At 41.6% G+C, this 17131-nt stretch overlaps 1 protein-coding gene across 3 annotated transcripts in view; it reads right to left on the bottom strand.

Moving 5' to 3' along the window:
- BBS4 (Bardet-Biedl syndrome 4) overlaps positions 1–17131 on the bottom strand; it is a 1226477-nt gene that overhangs the window by 1085404 nt on the left and 123942 nt on the right. For all 3 annotated transcript variants that reach the window (XM_044077733.1, XM_044077734.1, XM_044077735.1), the window contains exon 4: positions 556–619. In XM_044077733.1, coding sequence (XP_043933668.1) covers positions 556–619 — 64 coding nt within the window. The remainder of the gene's footprint in view (positions 1–555; positions 620–17131) is intronic.

Consider the following 17131-nt stretch of genomic DNA (forward strand, 5'->3'; position numbering starts at 1 on the left):
CTAAATATGTTTCAAATTACCACAGTCTCAAAAAGCAAAGTCATTTCAACAGCACTGGTATGTCTATGGAAGGATGTTTCAGCAAATATTACGCATCATGATTTTACAGCATTTATATTATTACAACAAAAAATGATACCATCATTGGCTAATAAACATTTGCCTAGTCAAAAGTCATCTAAAACCCTAACCTGTCATCTTCTTTCCATCTTTACCTTCTGGCCACAAACTTCTCTGCCTATTTTTTGTATTGCTTTCTAAAGACCTAACACATACTTATGATCTTCCTAACACCATTTAGTGAATAAAGTTGAATGTACTTCACACACACAGCTACAGGTTCTGTTGACTACTGCTTTTAGACATGTTTCATGGATTTCTGTTGTTTTCTGTATTTTTAGAACTACCAATCATTCTTCAACTCCTGTAGTTCAAATCACTCATCATTTTAGCTTTCACTTATCAAAGGCAGAAATATATAAACACAATTAAAGTACACGTCCTTGCAGAAAATAATAGTGATTATTCCAGAATCATTAAGATAGGAATATTTACCTTGTACATATATGGCATATTCACACATTCCCTGGGTCTCTTGAAGTTGCTCTTTAATTATAGCCTGGAAATAAAGAAACAAGCAAAATTTAATTTTTTGTTCTTGAGTGGAAGTTGCTGAACATTCAGTGGGGAAAACATTGCAACTATTGTTTTCATTTACCTATCTACCTACCCACCCCCCATTCTTATTTTTCTTTATTTATACTGGGAACCCACTGTTGATGTAAACCCTTTTGCAGTGGTTAACGCTACTGCCTCACAGAGCTTGTGTCTCCATACTGGTTATTTTTATTGTTTTTATTTGTAGTTGTTAATTGGGGTATGGCACTGATCTTCATGGACCTTTTCACACACACTGTGGTTAAGTGACTTGCTCAGTGCATCATATTTAGGCACATGGAGGCTAAAAGACTCAAATGCTGGACCACAGGAAGCACCTTGTTATCAACTCATAGCCTTAATCTTCTGCACCAAATGTTCCTGAGCTTGGTTCACTGTGCTGGTTCTTAGCTGTGTACCTTTTGTGCAAAAGTTGTTGTGTTCTTCCTGTGTCCACATGTTTTTTTTCCTGGTATCTCTATTTTTATTACATATCTGAAAGAAATGCTGATAAATGAACTGGCAGTCCTTCAAACTGCCCATAAGTGTCTGGGTTGTGCATGTGAGAAAGAGACAGAGACAAACAAGGAGAGTGTGTGTGCGTATGTATTCATGTGCGCATGCACATCTGCGTATGTATCCTGTTTTCGTCTGGCATCCCATCCAGGACTCATTCCCTGCTTCATCGTTGCTGCTTGCTAGAACAGGCATAGGCTTTCACTAAGACCCTGAATGAGATGAAGTTATCAGAAAATAAACGAAAAAGGTATGTCATAAGCAAAATTCACAGTCTGCAAAAACCAGAAGCAACTGCAAACACTGTACATTCAGGTAATGTTGAAAATAATATTAAGCATAAAAGATTACCAAGAAAAGTAAACCTAAACAATTTTCAATATAGTATTATCTATGGAACATTAATACTCTATGCAAGAAACATTTACTATACCCCAATGGGATACTTAGCCTTTTTGAAGACTTTGGTTCTGAAACTCGAAAATGAAAATTTCAGGAGTCGGCCGACTGGCACTTGCGAACTGCTTCTGCTTTGGGCACCACGCGGCAAGAAAGACTGACGTAAAGGCGTTGGCTGCATGTTTTCTACCCCTGATGACCTGACGTCATAGAAGAAGAGACAGCATCCGATGCAGGAATCCAAGACTCTGGTATTCAGGCTGGCTGAGGGCTACCTGCAGGCAGATAACCCAATGTGATGACTGCAACAGTGAAACACGAAGAACATCCTGGCATTCTACATAGGTAAAATCAGTAAAGACTGTCATGTTATATCAGAAGGGTGAAGGTAAAGTAGGGAGCTCTATTCGAGCTTAGGAAAAGTACAAAAGAAAAAAGATGGGGGAAGTAGAGAGGGTGCTAATACTGCATCAGTAATATCTTCAAACATCTACTGTTAAGCTAAGTTAACATGATTTGCTAGGATCTTAATAAGCCTAGCCTTACACTCCCATCATAGTTTTTAGCACTTATATTTTGTTTATGAATATCTCAGAAGCAGGCAGAACAAGGATATGTTGGGACATTTACTTGTTACCCTTACTCTTATAGCTGTAAGTATATAGAATAATAGCCATAGTTTAGGAAGAAAGGGTGGAGAGAGAAGGTCCAGAGTCTATAAGTCCTTGTAGTATGACTTTTGCAAATACTGCTCTAGCGCCACAGAATGAATCTAACTTGTAGTGCCTAGTAAAGGTGTGAACAGAAGAAGAAATAGCTGCCTCTCAGACAGACCTCAGAAGTAGCCACAGCTCTTGTAGAATGAGCTTTGACTTTCTGAGGGAGGCTTTTACCATGGTTTGAGTAACAAAACTGGATAGCTTGAGACAGCCATCTAGAAATGGTTTGTTTGGATACTATCCTCCTCTTACCCATAATCCTCATCTCTGTTAGAATTACTTCAGATTGAGTTTGCCCTCCCTTTAGTCTACAATGTGTGTAAAAACAGCTATCATATGGAAACAATATAGAATGATAAAATAACATCCTAGAGAATAACTACATAAAGTAGGAAAAATAAAAGAGAAAGAAACTCGAGCTTATCAATCAGTCAAGCATAGCATTATTCCTCAGGTTGAACTAGGAGACTTACTAATTAAAAAAACTGTGAAATAGGAAGAGGGATTGAGGGCAGGTGGTTGAGGAAGGACGGAAACAGACAACACAGATGCATAGTTATGGTGAGTACATAATTGTTATACCTGATGTTGTCTTTTTCATCCATTCCTCAACCAGTGGGGCAGAGTCTCCAGCTACAGAAATCCAGGGTAGTCCACAAGGAAGGATAGTCCAGAGTACAATGGAGTAAATGCAGTCCTATTCCTAAATAAGATGCCCAATTTCTAGTAAGCAATGAAGGTATGTGAGTTTGACTAAGTGACAGCTCCACAAATGTTATCTATACAAACTTTATACCAGAAAGCAGAGGATGTGGTCACATATCTGGTGGAATAAGCCTTGGGAAATTTAGAAAGTGTCAATCCATTTTCATTGCAGACAGAAGAAATGCAATCAGTGAGCCACTTTGCTAAAGCCACCTTTGAAACAAATTTACCCAGTCTGTCTTTAGAGAAGGAAATAAACTGCTGGTCTGATTTTCTGAAATCCTTCTTTCTGTGGATAGAGAATCAAAGTTGCATATGGACATCTAAAAGATGCAGCATGTACTCTTTTACTGGAAACATTTTTATAGAAACAGGGAAGTTGATCAATTGATTCATAGCAGTTTCTGAGGTCACCTTAGGTACAAAGGAAGGGCTATTGTGGAGAAACACCCTGCCCTTGGGAAAAATTAGACATGGTGCCTTAGATAAGAGGGCCTGGAGTTCTGACACTTGTCTGGCTGATGTGATTGCAACCAGAAAAATAGTTTTCCAAAATAAATAAATAAATAATGTAAGTCTGTCATGGCAGCTGGTTCAAATGGGGGTTGAGTCAGGGCTTGTAAAAGAATATTTAGATCCCAAGGTGGAGTAGAGTCCTTCATGGGGCTTGAAGTAAGAAAGTGCCTTTAAGAAATGATTTACGAAATCTAGAGGAGGCCAAAGAAGACTGATTATATCCTATAAGAAAACTGGGTTAGCTTCAAGCTGAACCATTACAGTTGAATAACTAGCACTTCTGTTAAATATGGAAGCAAGAAAGTCTAGAATTGCTGGAATGGGTGCTGAAAAGGGATTTAGTTGTCTCTGGACAGCCCAATGGGAGAATCTTTTCCATTTACTCATACTCTTTTCTCATAGAATCCTTCTGAGAAGATATGAGGATGTATCTGAGAGATGAAAACCTGGGCTGTTTAGCCATCACTGGAAGTGGAGAAACCATGCAGTCAAGTTTGAGGATCTGAATGTCTGGGTGAGTTATTCCTGATGGGTGAGAGAAAAGATCCTGATTCAGATCCAACACCCATGGATGGTACACAACAGGAAGCCACAGAAAGGGGAACCATACTTGTGGAGGCCAGAAAGGAGCAATGTTGATTACTTTCCACTTCTGGTTCAATGCTTTCTGTAGGAATTTTAGGATCAGCGGAGTGGGAGGAAAAGGGTGTAGCAGCCCCAAGAGCCAATCGTGGCAATCACAGACTAGAGAGTCTCACTGTGACTCCCCTTCAGGGGATCTGGGTGAAACACCTGTTGCATTTGGATTTAAAAGGGGAAGAAAGAGGTCACAGCATGGTTGACCTCAGTGACGAGAAATTGTTTCTGCCACTACAGGGTTGAGAGACCTTTCATGAGGTAGTACTATGGATCTGCTCAATTTGCCTGCTAAAACGTTGGACTTCCCCAGGATATGCACTACCAGAAGAAAGTGACTGGGAGAAAATGGCCACTGCCAAGCTCTCATTGCTTCTCAACAAAGGGGATAGGACTTGGTTCCCTCCTGCTTGTTGATGTAACAGACAATCAACATATTGTCTAGCTGAATGGCAATCATCCCTGCAGGAAGAGCATCTTGAAATACCAGCAATGCTAATAGGACTACTCTCATTTCCCAGACATTGATGTGAAGAATGGTTTCCAAGTAGGACCAAGTGCCTAGGACCATCCTTCGCAAGTAATGCCCTCCCACCACAGTCACTGTGGCCATGGGTGGTAGACAGATAAAAGGGCATCCCTGAGAAACTTCTCTTGCAGTGATTCTCAAGGTGACATGTTCTTTGCAGATTTTTGTAATACATACTGGAGTAGAGAGAGGATGTCATCTGATAGGTCAATGAACTGCCAAAATCCACTGTAGTACCCTCATGTAATATGTTGTTGGATTATTAGAGTTATGGAAGCTGTCACACATCTCAGGAGTTGCAAAACCAACCTTGCTAGTGGGAAAGGAAGAGAGAGTAATTGGGATGTTTGACCTTGTAACGTATTTACCCTTGAGTGAGGGAAACTTGCAATCTTGGTAACCATGTTCAGTTGAGCACCAATGAACTGTAGGACTTGAGTGGGGAAAAGCTGAAGCAAGTAGTCCTTAGCTTGAATCAGTAGATGCATGGTGGAAGCAAAGACGAGTCCGTCATCAAGATATGGAAACATCTGGAATCCTATCTTGGATGAGCTGCAACCACTGCCATGCACTTGATGAACACCCTGGGGACTGTGATGAGACCGAATGACAGAACTCTGAGTTGGTAATGACTGGCTCCCAGCCAGAAGTGAAGAAATCTCCTAGAATCCCTGTCTATTTTGATGTGATAGTACGCATCCTGGAGATCTAGTAAGCACATCCAATCTTCTTTGCCCAGAACTGTCAGAATGGACTGAACTGTGACCATTCGGATCTTGAAGTATTTGACATATTGGTTTAAGTTACTGAGATCCAGGATGGGTTTCCCATGCCCGGTTTTCTTTGGCACCAAAAAGAGACTTGAATAAGTTCCTAATCCATGTTGGTGTGGGGGGGCCATTTGGATAACTTGTTTTTCCAGCAGTTTTTATATTTCTATGGTTGCTGCTTTACTTTGACTGGGTACAACATCTGGAAGTTTTGTAGACCAGTTATGGGGCTGTAGGGAAAAGGGTATGTAACAACTTCTGTAAATAGTCCACTGTACCCAAGTGTCTTTGGTGATGGCTGTCCAGGTGTGTGGATGCAGGGATAAGCACTCCCGACTGCCTCCAGAGCACAACAATCAGGCAATGCTTCAGGAACGCTGACAGGTTTTTCAGAGAAGGGACCTTTGAACCCCTCATTTTTTATAGGCATCCTCTGCTACAAGAGCATCATCTATTATTAGAGTTCCTCCTTCTGCCATGGGGGGACTTGTCCCCCATAGGAGCCCTGGGAAGAGCCTTGTGACTTCTGGAACCACATTTTCATGCCAAATCTCTTATTTTGGGAAAAGTTTTTTTGAGGCATAGAAAAATTGATCCCCATGGCAGATAATCGTTTTCACTCCTAGGCAAGGTTTCTTTAACCCTGGAAGCAAATAACGTAGATCCATCAAAGGAAGCATTGATGAATAATGACTTGAAAGGCTCCACAGTCATACAGTCACATCCAGACATGCTGTCTCACAGCTATTCCTGAACCTGCAGTTCTCTAAGCACATTCTGAGACATGGGAAATGATCCCCATAGAGGTGTTTGATAGGGAATGTAGGGTGGCCACTTGTGTAGAAACAGGTCTTCTTGTCCACCAAAGACATGGACCCAGACAGGGCACTGGAAAATTCTTTGATTAAGTCCCTCTAAAATCTTGTGACATGTGTCAAATAGTTCAGCAACCTGACGGCAAAGGTTACTGGTGCATGCACAAACTTCCCACACCTAACACCCTCAAATCTCTACTGGGGGAAGGGACAGTAGAGTTTTGCTCCACTAGTTTTTTCTTGGTGGCTGCTGCTACCATCACAGCATCTACTGTGGGACCATTGCTCCAGTGGGCCCAAATTATGTGCAACCAGGTATTTGTCAGGTCTTTTGGGGATTGGCCCTGTGATATCTGGATCCTTCCATGCTGGCAGGAGATGAAGTCCAATATCTTGCCCTCTGGGTGGACTACCCAAGACATAACTCAGCCAGCTCTGAAACCCTCATGAAACACCAACTTCACTTGAGAAGAAGATGTCAGAAGACCAACCATCTTTCTGTCTCAAAACTTCAAGTATGTCACCGAAGATATCCACAAGGTGTGATATTAGGGATCCTTCTCCTTCACTGAAGTCAGTATCTTCTGTCAGGGATTCTTGTGGGGACCCTAATAGCCTTCTCTTGAACATGTGCTTACAAGGGAGCTCCCTGGTGGGATGTTCTGGAGAGGACTCAGAAGTATGAGCTGACTCTTGAATGAGGACTGCCTCAAGGCTTGTATGGGCCAGCTGCCCAGTGTGACTAAATGTATAGGCTCTGAAACCACAGCAGGCAGTTGTGAAAGTGGCAGACTCAAAGGGGGCAAGCATGTCTTATCTGCAAAGGTGGAGAAAGCTCTCTCTACTACCTCAAAGGCCAAAGACACAGGAGAAGCAAAAGCCTCCTTCACAGAAACAGAAGGCAACTGCCCAAGATGGCTCAAAGCTTCACCATGACTCTGCTTTCACGCAGAAGTTGGAGCCGAGCTGTCCAGTGCTGAGGCTCTAACAGGAACAGATGGCTTCAGTGGCATCGGAATCAACCCTAAGCTCCCCGATCCAGCACTGAAGCTTTGGCTTTGAGATCCCTCCTGGATCAGAGAGATCAAAGTTGAAGAAGGCCAAGCCTTTGAATCCGTTCTCAGGTCCGATGGCTCCAAAATCAAAGGTCAAATCAGAGTAGAAGTCAGCAACTAGGTAGGGGCCGATAGTAGGCTCCCTGGTCTGATGGGAGATGGAGCTGGTATAACTTCCAACTGAATTTGGGTCTGGAGAAACTTCCTCATTATCCTGTTCACGTCAGCTTTGATTAGGTTCTTAGACAACCTAAGAGACAATGAGGTAGACAGTGGCCTGGAAGTTCTTCTCAGAGTTTCTTGGAGGAAGGATGAATGGATCAGAGAAGAAATCAGCTCCAGGGTAAAGGAGGATGAGCAGTGAGTCGCAGACTTTAACTTTGACCGTATCAGATCTAATGGACCTGATGGATTTGATGGTTTGGAAAATTTTCAAGTGGAGTTGAACCTAAAAATGTAGCAGAAGAATGATAAGAGGATCATTTCCTGCTCTCTTTGCTCTTGATGGATGAATCCCATCAGGCTTTTCAGGAGGCTTTTTAGAAGAGGGAGCTCCAACAGAAGCAGGTGCTGAAGAAGTTGAGGAGATTGATGTTAAATCGACTTATTGCAGCATTCAACCAGAGAACAGTGATTGAAACCCACACATATCTTACAATTGATATCTGGGTGAGCACAGCCCAAGAAATATATACACTTCTGGTGGGCATGAGAATTTGCTATTTTGTGCCCACAGGAGATGCAGTTTTTTAAACTAGGCAGCTTATCTGACATTATATCTACCTAAAAAAGGAGAAAAGAAAGGAAAGGTAGAAGAAAAAGAAAGATTACCAATGATGGTAAAAAGGAAATAATTACCAAACCATGGTAATATGTATAGTACCTGAACAAAGGAAGCAGAAGGAGGGAAACATTTAAGTACAGAAGGCCTACATCAAATGAGCAGGATAAGTCACAAAAGTAACCAAGTCTTTTTTATATAAGTAGAAGGTTATAGACAGGAGCAAGAACCAGACATAGCTGCAACTATAAAAAGTTATTAAAGTTATAAATAAAAAAGCACTTTTTCAAAAACACTAAAAAACCTGAGTGACTGAGACCACGTCCATTCACTGAAGTGGCAAACGAGATCTGAAGTAATTCAACTAGAGAGGAGGAATATGGGTAAAGGAAGGAGCTCGAGCTATGGATCCAAGTCTTTAGAAGATATCATAGTCGGATCGGAGACCCATTGGTTCAGGAAAAGATGAAAAAGACAGCAACAGATAAAAAAGTTGGTTGATTTAAAATCTTTAGTCCTGTACTGGTAAAATCTCAACTGTCTTTGGACATCCAAAGTACGCAAGCTCGCAGATGAATGGCCTAATCAGACTAAACTCAGAAACAAAGAGTAGGTTCTAATAATCTCCCTGTCCTTAAAGAAAATCAGAAAAGGTTGTGCAGACATAAGGGCTGTAATTTAGATACCCATATAGCTAAAGTCACAGCAACGATCAAAAGTCTTCTGTGTAAGAAATTTTGACATGTATACACTAGACCTGAGTTGAGCAATTCACACATGGACTGAAGAACTAGAGGAGCTCCCACTTGATATTGCACCAACTAGAACATGTTTTACATTTGGCCAAGTGTGACTGTTAGTTTTCTTTAACACTGTGTGTCATCAGAAATGGAATCAAAAGGCTAGGTTCAGTAGAGGCAAAGAGAAAGGAATGGCAAATCCTAAGTGAAAGACCAGTCCAACATACTGTATTGAAGACATGTGATGTATGTTTGCAACTAAAAATATGTCAATGTGGTTTGTTTTCATTTATATAAATGTATGATTGCTTATGTCATAAGTGATAATTCAGTAAAGATGTTTCTTGTTTAAAAAAAGCCTATAGGTTCACAGGTAAGTACTAGGCTAGCTACCCTTGCAGGCCATTTTAAACCTAGCCAGTTTCCCCTTTTGTACTCAAATTAACCTATCCCCTTTGGTTAGAGACTGGTCTTACCTATCCCATGGTCAACAATTTTATATAATCTCTAATGAGAATAACTGGCATCATACTATAGATAATTTAAGGGGACCCATGCATGCAATAAAGCATTTAGGAGCTGCATCTGTCCACTGCCAGTAAAAGGGACAGTCCTGAGTGTACATTTTCTGTTTCTCATCTATAGATCCAAAGTGCACTTGAATATGGACAGGGATGAACTTTGTTTTATGCAGATGGGGAGTCTGTTCCAGAGCAGTGGTATCCTCTGCGAGATATGCCTGTCCCTCCAAACCATTCTGTTGATGTTGCAGAAGAGGTTTAGATCCCTAGACTGAGTATTTCTGATGCCATTTGACTTATTTGCCTGCTTTAAATCCATCAGTACTGGGTCTGAGGATGCCCTGTATGCCAGACACAGGTAATTTCTTATCACTCTGTAGGACATCAAGTACACTGACAGGACTTAGAGCAGGTCCATGTAGGTTCATAGGTAGGTACTGGGCTATCGGCCCAAGGGCCTATGTACGCCTAGCCAACAATGTGGTGGAAATGTGCTCAGACCTTGTATCCTTCTAGTAAGATATCTTTGAGGATCTAAGTGGGAAATTGTGTCACAGGTTTTGGCCAGGTCGAGTTATGTTGTGTGTATATATTTGCCTTCATGCTAAAGGGGGCATAATCCTCACGACTGGCCTAATAATGGCTGCATAAAGGGGACAATAACATCCCTAAATCTAAACACAACTCCTTTGTTTACAAGCTGTGTCATATAGAAGGACTTTCTTACAACAATGGACACGTCGGTCAAAAGTTAAGTCACTGTCCACATGTCCAAATTCCCAAACAACTGGGTTAACTCTTAAGTGGTGCATTGTCAATGTGGTAGTTCACTGGGGTACATGATTTCCCAAAGGATACAATAATGGATTTTTGGCATTTAGCTGCAGTCCATGATTTGGCACCAGTTATTAACTTGGGACAAACCTTCCTGCAGGATGGGGTAAGTCATTTGGGGATTCAATGACTACACCTAGCTTGCAGTCAGCCATAAACGTAGTCAGACAGAGCCATTCAGAACTGGCTTTACTTAAGAAAAGTAGATGCCAAACAGGAGCAGTCCCAGCACAGAACCCTGTGGGACTCCAGTGGCAACTGGTCTAACTTCCCCTACTTTGATTTCCTGTGGTCTATCTGTGAGCCAGCTGGCAATCCAGTGGGTGACATAAGGGTTTATTCCCAGTTTATCTGACTTTTCTATTATGTCTGAGTGGATAATTATGTCAAAAGCTTCGGCCAGGTCAAGGTATATAATGTGTACCCTTTTACCTTCATCCATTGCTTTTGTGACCTTGCCAAAAAAGTCCACTAGGTTGGGTAAATGTGATCTGCCCATGATGGATCCAAAGTGAGACAGATCCACTGTTTGGAGGTTCACTATGTTCATAGGTTGGTACTAGGCTATCGGCCCTAGGACCTATACAAGCCTAGTCATAACAATTCCCTGGCTATTTTTTCCCCACACTATTTACTCCCCTGAACCCCTGTTTAGCAGGGTGAATGACGTGATTCTCAGGGTGAATTTCCTTTCTCCCATCCAATCGTCAAGGTTCCTTTTGAAGAGGGCCAAAGAGGTGCTCTGCTTGACATGTATGGGCAGTCTATTCTAGAGTCTGGGGAGTCTCCTGATTGATTAGTTCCAGAAGTCTTTCCATAGATCTGCATATGAAGCTGGTCAAACGTATGGGTCTGTAATTGTCTGGGTGTAAGAAAGGCCCTCCCGGACACAGGGAAATGACTGTAGCAGCTCTCCATCCACTTGGAAACAAAAGCTATATGGAGTCAGAGACTGAACAGTGTTAAGGGTGTGGTTAGATGGTGCTTCAAAATATTTAAGCTCCATGGATATTGTCAAGACTCATCAGTGCAGTGCTTTTAGCTTTTGATAGCACTTTTAGGACTCAGTCTTGTGTAATAACTGGAGGTGAACCAGTTTCAGGTATATCTTGAGGGAACAGATAGAGTGGAGGGGTAAAGTTAAAGCTAAATTTAATCAGTCAATAGGTTCATTCATACTATCAATCATACTGCCAGATGAAGATGTTGAATGCTGGGTTTGATAAGTGATCCCTTGCCTTGTGCAAGCAAAGCTACTCTTTAATGAAGTTTTTGGTAATTGCCTGTGGAAAGATGCAAGGGAAGGGAAAGCCAGTGCCTTCTGGGCCAAAGGGAAGTAGCCAGAAGCATCTTTGACTAGTCCATCTTGATCTTCAGAAGAACTTTCTATACAAGAGGAAAGGGAGCAAAGACATAAAGGAACATTCTTGTCTATAGGAAAGAAAATACATTTGTTTCCAGGTAATTTCTCAGAGATTTACAATCTCCTGGAAGACCTCTGGGTATAATATCCACTCTTGAGGCTCTATCCTGAATCTGCTAAGTGTTTGTTATTGTCTTCTGCTCTGAGAAAATGTATGTGGCCTACACAGTAAGGTTAATCTGTGTTGCCAGCTGCCAGTCAATCATGGCTAGCCTGCAAAGGGATTATGACTTTGTTCTCCCTTGCTTGATTGTTTATATACCACATCACTGTGGTGTTGCCTGTTTTCACTAACAGAGGCTCAGGGGTCCAGCATGATTTAGAACTGTGACAGCTTTTATTAAAGCCTTCATCTCCTTGAGGTTTATATGCTTACCCCTGAAATGAAACTCCCAAATGCCCAGAACCATGATACCTTGGAGAGACTGTCCCCAGTGCAAAGCCTGAAGCATCTTTTGTGAATGAGTGAGCAGGAGTAGAGGAAGAAAAATGGAACCCCTGCATTTAGGAAGATCTGATTTCCCCATTATAGGAGTTCTTTCATGATGAACTTGAGTATGGAAATTTGAAATTACAGGCTATGTAGATACTGGACTCAGAATGAATTGAGGTACAATTGGATTTTTTGTATGTAGCCATGTAACCCATAATTTTGAGGAACTCCCCTGCTGTAGATATTCTTTGATGGTATAGATTAAAGAAGTGAAGCTGGAAAGATGATGCTTTGTTTGGATGGAGATAAGCAGTGGATAAAGAGGTATCTATAAGGCACCCTAGAAACACTAACATGTGGGAGGGGTTTAAATAAGACTTTAAATGTTTTAGTTTGAAATCCATGCTGCTGAAAAGATGAATAGTGAACCAAAGAGCTGTTAGGCTGCCTTGGGCGGAGGAAGATATAATGAGACAATTGTCCAAATAGGGGAACATATGAATGCCTTGATGTTTTTAAAAGGCTATGACTGTGGCAAGGCACTTTGTGACAACTCTAGAAGCAGTGAAAAAAAAGAAAAGATGTAAACTGAAAGTGTAAACCAAACGAAAGAATCTTGGGTAACTCCTGTGTTCTCTGTAAATTGGAATAGGCATTTGTCAGGAATAGAATGACAAGAAAGGACTTGGGAAACAGAAGAAAAAAATAGTTTGCATGGTGAACTTTCTGAATTTTTGGACCGAAAGAAAGATGGTTATGTTTAAAAGGTCTATAAAATACTGTAGTTCTCCATGTGCCTTCCTTTATGGAAACAAGACACATTCTTAAAACTGATTCTATCACTCCTAGGATGGCCAGGCTAACACAATTTCAGGAAACATATGGATTTTTTGTTTTGGAGGGGGATCCCTTGCAAAGGTGGAAGGGATGCCCCCTGCAATCTGCAGCCATTCTGAATTATCTTTAGAACTCTATCTGAAGCTATTTGCTTCCAGATATTAAGGCAGTGGGAGAGACTGGCTGCAGTTAGGTAGGAATGGCTGGGGTGGGGAGGGGAGGAAGTGGCACAGTCAATCGCTGAAATTTCTTTTGAAAGGAGGGTTCTTGGAATCCAGCTTCTTTCTTTTTTGTATCTTTTTCTTGTATTGTTGTTTGGAAGGTTTTTGCCAAGGGGATTTACAAGTCTTCTGAAAAATGGACCAGAATAAGTTTAATTCATTTGGAATTAGGGACAGGAGAGAAAGAGTTGCTTGAGTTCTTGCATTAAAAAGAAGTCAAGCACTCACCATAACATTCCATCTGTGTACTAGAGATGCTCCATATCCGTAAGTCTAACTCCTCACACATTACCCACTCAAAAGGTCTGAATCTACATGCGACATCAGAAAAACCTGCTGGAGAGATAGGTTTGTCTACATGAGCCTCCTGTCTCTGGAATACACTTCCCATATACATCTAACAGAGTACCTCGTTGTGGCCACTAAGAACTCTCAAGCTCTTCCCGTACTCATGATGTGGTAACTCCAATTTCCTCAGATTTTGTTTGCGGACTTTAGTAGAAAGGAAATATTGTTATCCTGAAAAGAAGAAGGAGAAAAAGGCTATATCTGAGGATAAAAAATACAGTGCAGAAAAGACCTATAACAACTCATTCTTTCAGAAGCATTCAAGGATGGGGGTTGGTGGGAGGGGACTTGAGGAAAAATGAAAATGGACAACACAGATGGAACATTATGGCAAGTACATTTAGGTTCATAGGTTCATACTAGGCTATCTGCCCTGGGGCAATTATAAGCCTAGCCCGATTTTGTTTGGCTTACGCCACCCCTTGATTTGAGTATACTGTGCCCTTTTTAAGGTTTAGTTTGCTGTGCCTCTGTCTAATAGTGACACGGAAGTAATCCCCGGGACAAACCTATGATCCCCCATCCACTCATCAAGATTCTTCTTGAAGAGATTCAGTGAGGTGCTCTGCCTAACATGAATTGGAATTCTGTTCCAGAGCGAAGGGAGTCTCTGGGTTATGAATCTGTCCCTCCAGCAAGTTCTATTTATTTTTTTATCTGATGTCAATTTTCAGTCCATCCTCAACAGATGGGACAGAGTCTCCAGCTACCTAAAATCCAGGGTGGACTCTAAGAAAGGATATTCCTAAGCACTACTGAGCCGAATGATGCTCTACTTCTGGAGACCAGATCCAGCTTGCAATGAGTAACAAAGGTATGGGGAGTAGTCCAAATTGCTGCTGCCCATATATCATCCATGGACATTTTGGATTGAAAAGCTGAGGAAATAGCCATGAATCTAGTAGAATGGGCCCATAATGGTTTTGGTAGAGCAACGCCTAATTTGTTACAAACAAATGAAATAAAATCAGTACGGCATTTAGATAAAGTAACTTTGGCAACTGGTTTTCCCAATTTGATTTTTGCAAATGAAACAAAGAACTGGTCAGTTTTTCTGATGTCTTTTGTTCTATGTAGATAGAAATGTAACTGCATGTAGTTGTCCAATATTCACCCTTGCTAGCAAAAATAGGAAAGAATACTGGCAAAGTAATGGACTGGTTTATATTAGACTTTGACACCACCTTAGGAAGGAAAGATGCATAAGTATGTAATGTAACTCTATCCCTGTGAAAAAATCAAGTATGGTGGTTCAGAGGACAAAGCTTGAATCTCAGAAATTCATCTGGCAGAGTTGATAGCTACCAGAAAAATCATCTTCCAAGAAATATATTTAAGGTCACATGTAGCTGCTGGTTCAAAGGGAGACTGAGTAAGAGTCTGCAGTACCAGATTCAGATTGTATGGGGGAATAGGATCTTTGAAAGGAGGTCTCGGAAGAAGAGTACCTTTCAAGAAGACTACTCAGTTTATGAGATGCGACAGAACAACCATCAAAACCAATATTAAAATTTGATATGGCTGCTAACTAAACTTTAATGGTTGATGAACTAGCTCTTCCTTTAAAGAGATTGGTCAAAAATTCAAGGATGCTATACATTGGAGCTGACAAAGATTTAAGATTATTTTGATAAGCCCAGTGAACAAATATGTTCCATTTGCTAGAATAAGAAGTTATGTACTTACCATAACGTTCCATGTTAGTTGTCTTCTTCTCGCCTTCTTTTTTGCTGGATGGGTCGGCTCCGACTCGGCCTATACTATAGCTCGAGAGCTATTTTTACCGGCTCAAGGCTGCCCTATATCCCACAATACCATGCGCTAAATCCCCAGATCTCATTGGCAGCTAACACATAGTATAAAATTGTTATTATAATTATAACCAAAAACGGTCTCCCTGCTGGTAACCCTAATGATACGGGGTAACCATGAAGGACTATATAACATGAAATAGGAGGACTCAGAGACCTTCAAGTCTGTCCAGACTAGGGGGCAGGAGGGAGGGACGCAAGAAAGAAGGTGAGAATAAGACAACTAACATGGAACGTTATGCTAAGTACATAACTTCTTAATGTTAAGTTGTCATTCTCGCCTTCATTCTTGCTGGATGGGACAGCGTCCCTAGCACCTTGGTCCTGGGTGGCTCAACGGAACAGACTCCAACCAAAGTCAGCTCTATTTCTGGAGGCTATATCGAGCTTGTAATGGGTAATAAAGGTACGTTGAGAAGCCCATGTAGCTGCTGCACATATGGCATCTAATGGTAACCTTGCTTGAAAGGCTGTTGATGTTGATAGTGCCCCGGTTGAATGAGCCTTAGGCCTATATGGGAGTTGTTTGTGTCTCAACTCATAGACAAAGGTAATGATGGATGTCAACCATCTGGAAAGAGTTACCTTTGATACTGGAAGTCCTTTCTTTCCTTCAGCATAAGAGAGAAAGAGCTGTTCTGATTTTCTGAATTGTTTTGTCCTGTCTAAATAATACCGCAGCTGGCGATGAACATCCAAGGAATGTAATTTCTGTTCAGCCCTGTTTGAATAATCTGGGAAGAAAACAGGCAAGTCAATAGTGTGGTTCAGATTTGATTCAGAAGAAACTTTCGGTAGAAAGGAAGGATTCGTTCTGAGAGTCACCCTGTCTTTATGAAAAGCCAAATAAGGGGGACGGACGGACAAGGCTTGGAATTCCGATACCCTTCTGGCAGATGTTATAGCCACCAAAAACAGAGTTTTCCAAGAGAGAAGTTTGAAGGAGCAAGAAGCTGCAGGTTCAAAGGGAGGGAAAATAAATGACATTAACACTAAATTTAAATCCCATTGTGGAGGAGGATCCTTAATAGGAGGTCTGAGCAAGAAGATGCCCTTGAGGAAAGCTTTACAGAGTTTGTGGGACATAATATTTTCTTCCGAGAGCCCCACATGAAAATTTGCAATGGCCGCTAGCTGTACTCTGATAGTGGCCGACGACGATCCTGAATGAAAAAGCTCCACCAGAAAATTTAGAACTTTATGAATTGGTGCATTAAAAGGATCCAAGGACCTAGCTTCTGCCCAGAACAAAAAAGGCTTCCATTTGCTTGCATAAGTCTTTCTAGTATTGGACTTATGGGAAGCAAGAATGATATCACGGACAGGAAGAGAAATAAAGGGAAGCCTGGCTATGGTTGGAAGTGGAGCAACCAAGCTGTGAGGTTGAGGGAACGAAGAGACTGGTGCAGCTTGCCCGTTAGATGGGTCAAAACATCTGGAAGGGGTTCCAGATGCCAGGGCTGTTCCAGTAGATAACTGTGCAGGAACAGAAACTATACTTGTCGAGGCCAATACGGAGCAATGAGGATCATTTTGGATCTCAATGTGGTTGCTTTCAGAATTAATTGCGGAATCAACGAAAAAGGGGGAAATGCATATAGAAGACCCCGAGGCCAATCGTGGACGAGAGCGTCTCTGGGGGGATGGCCTGGTAGAGGGAAGAGAGTGAAGAAGTCAAGGCACTTGCTGTTTTGAGGGGTTGCGAAAAGGTCGCAGCAAGGCTGGCCCCACTTCTGAAAAATTCTCTCTGCTACCGCTTGATTTAGAGACCACTCGTGAGGCATGAGAATTGTTCTGCTCAGTCTGTCTGCTATGACGTTGGACCTCCTGGGGATGTGCGTTGCTATCAGAAACCGTTGAGAGGA

The sequence above is a fragment of the Protopterus annectens genome, chromosome 7.part0 (assembly GCF_019279795.1).
Source record: "Protopterus annectens isolate FY-2018-M chromosome 7.part0, PAN1.0, whole genome shotgun sequence".
In the NCBI taxonomy this organism is placed as follows: Eukaryota; Metazoa; Chordata; order Ceratodontiformes; family Protopteridae; genus Protopterus; species Protopterus annectens.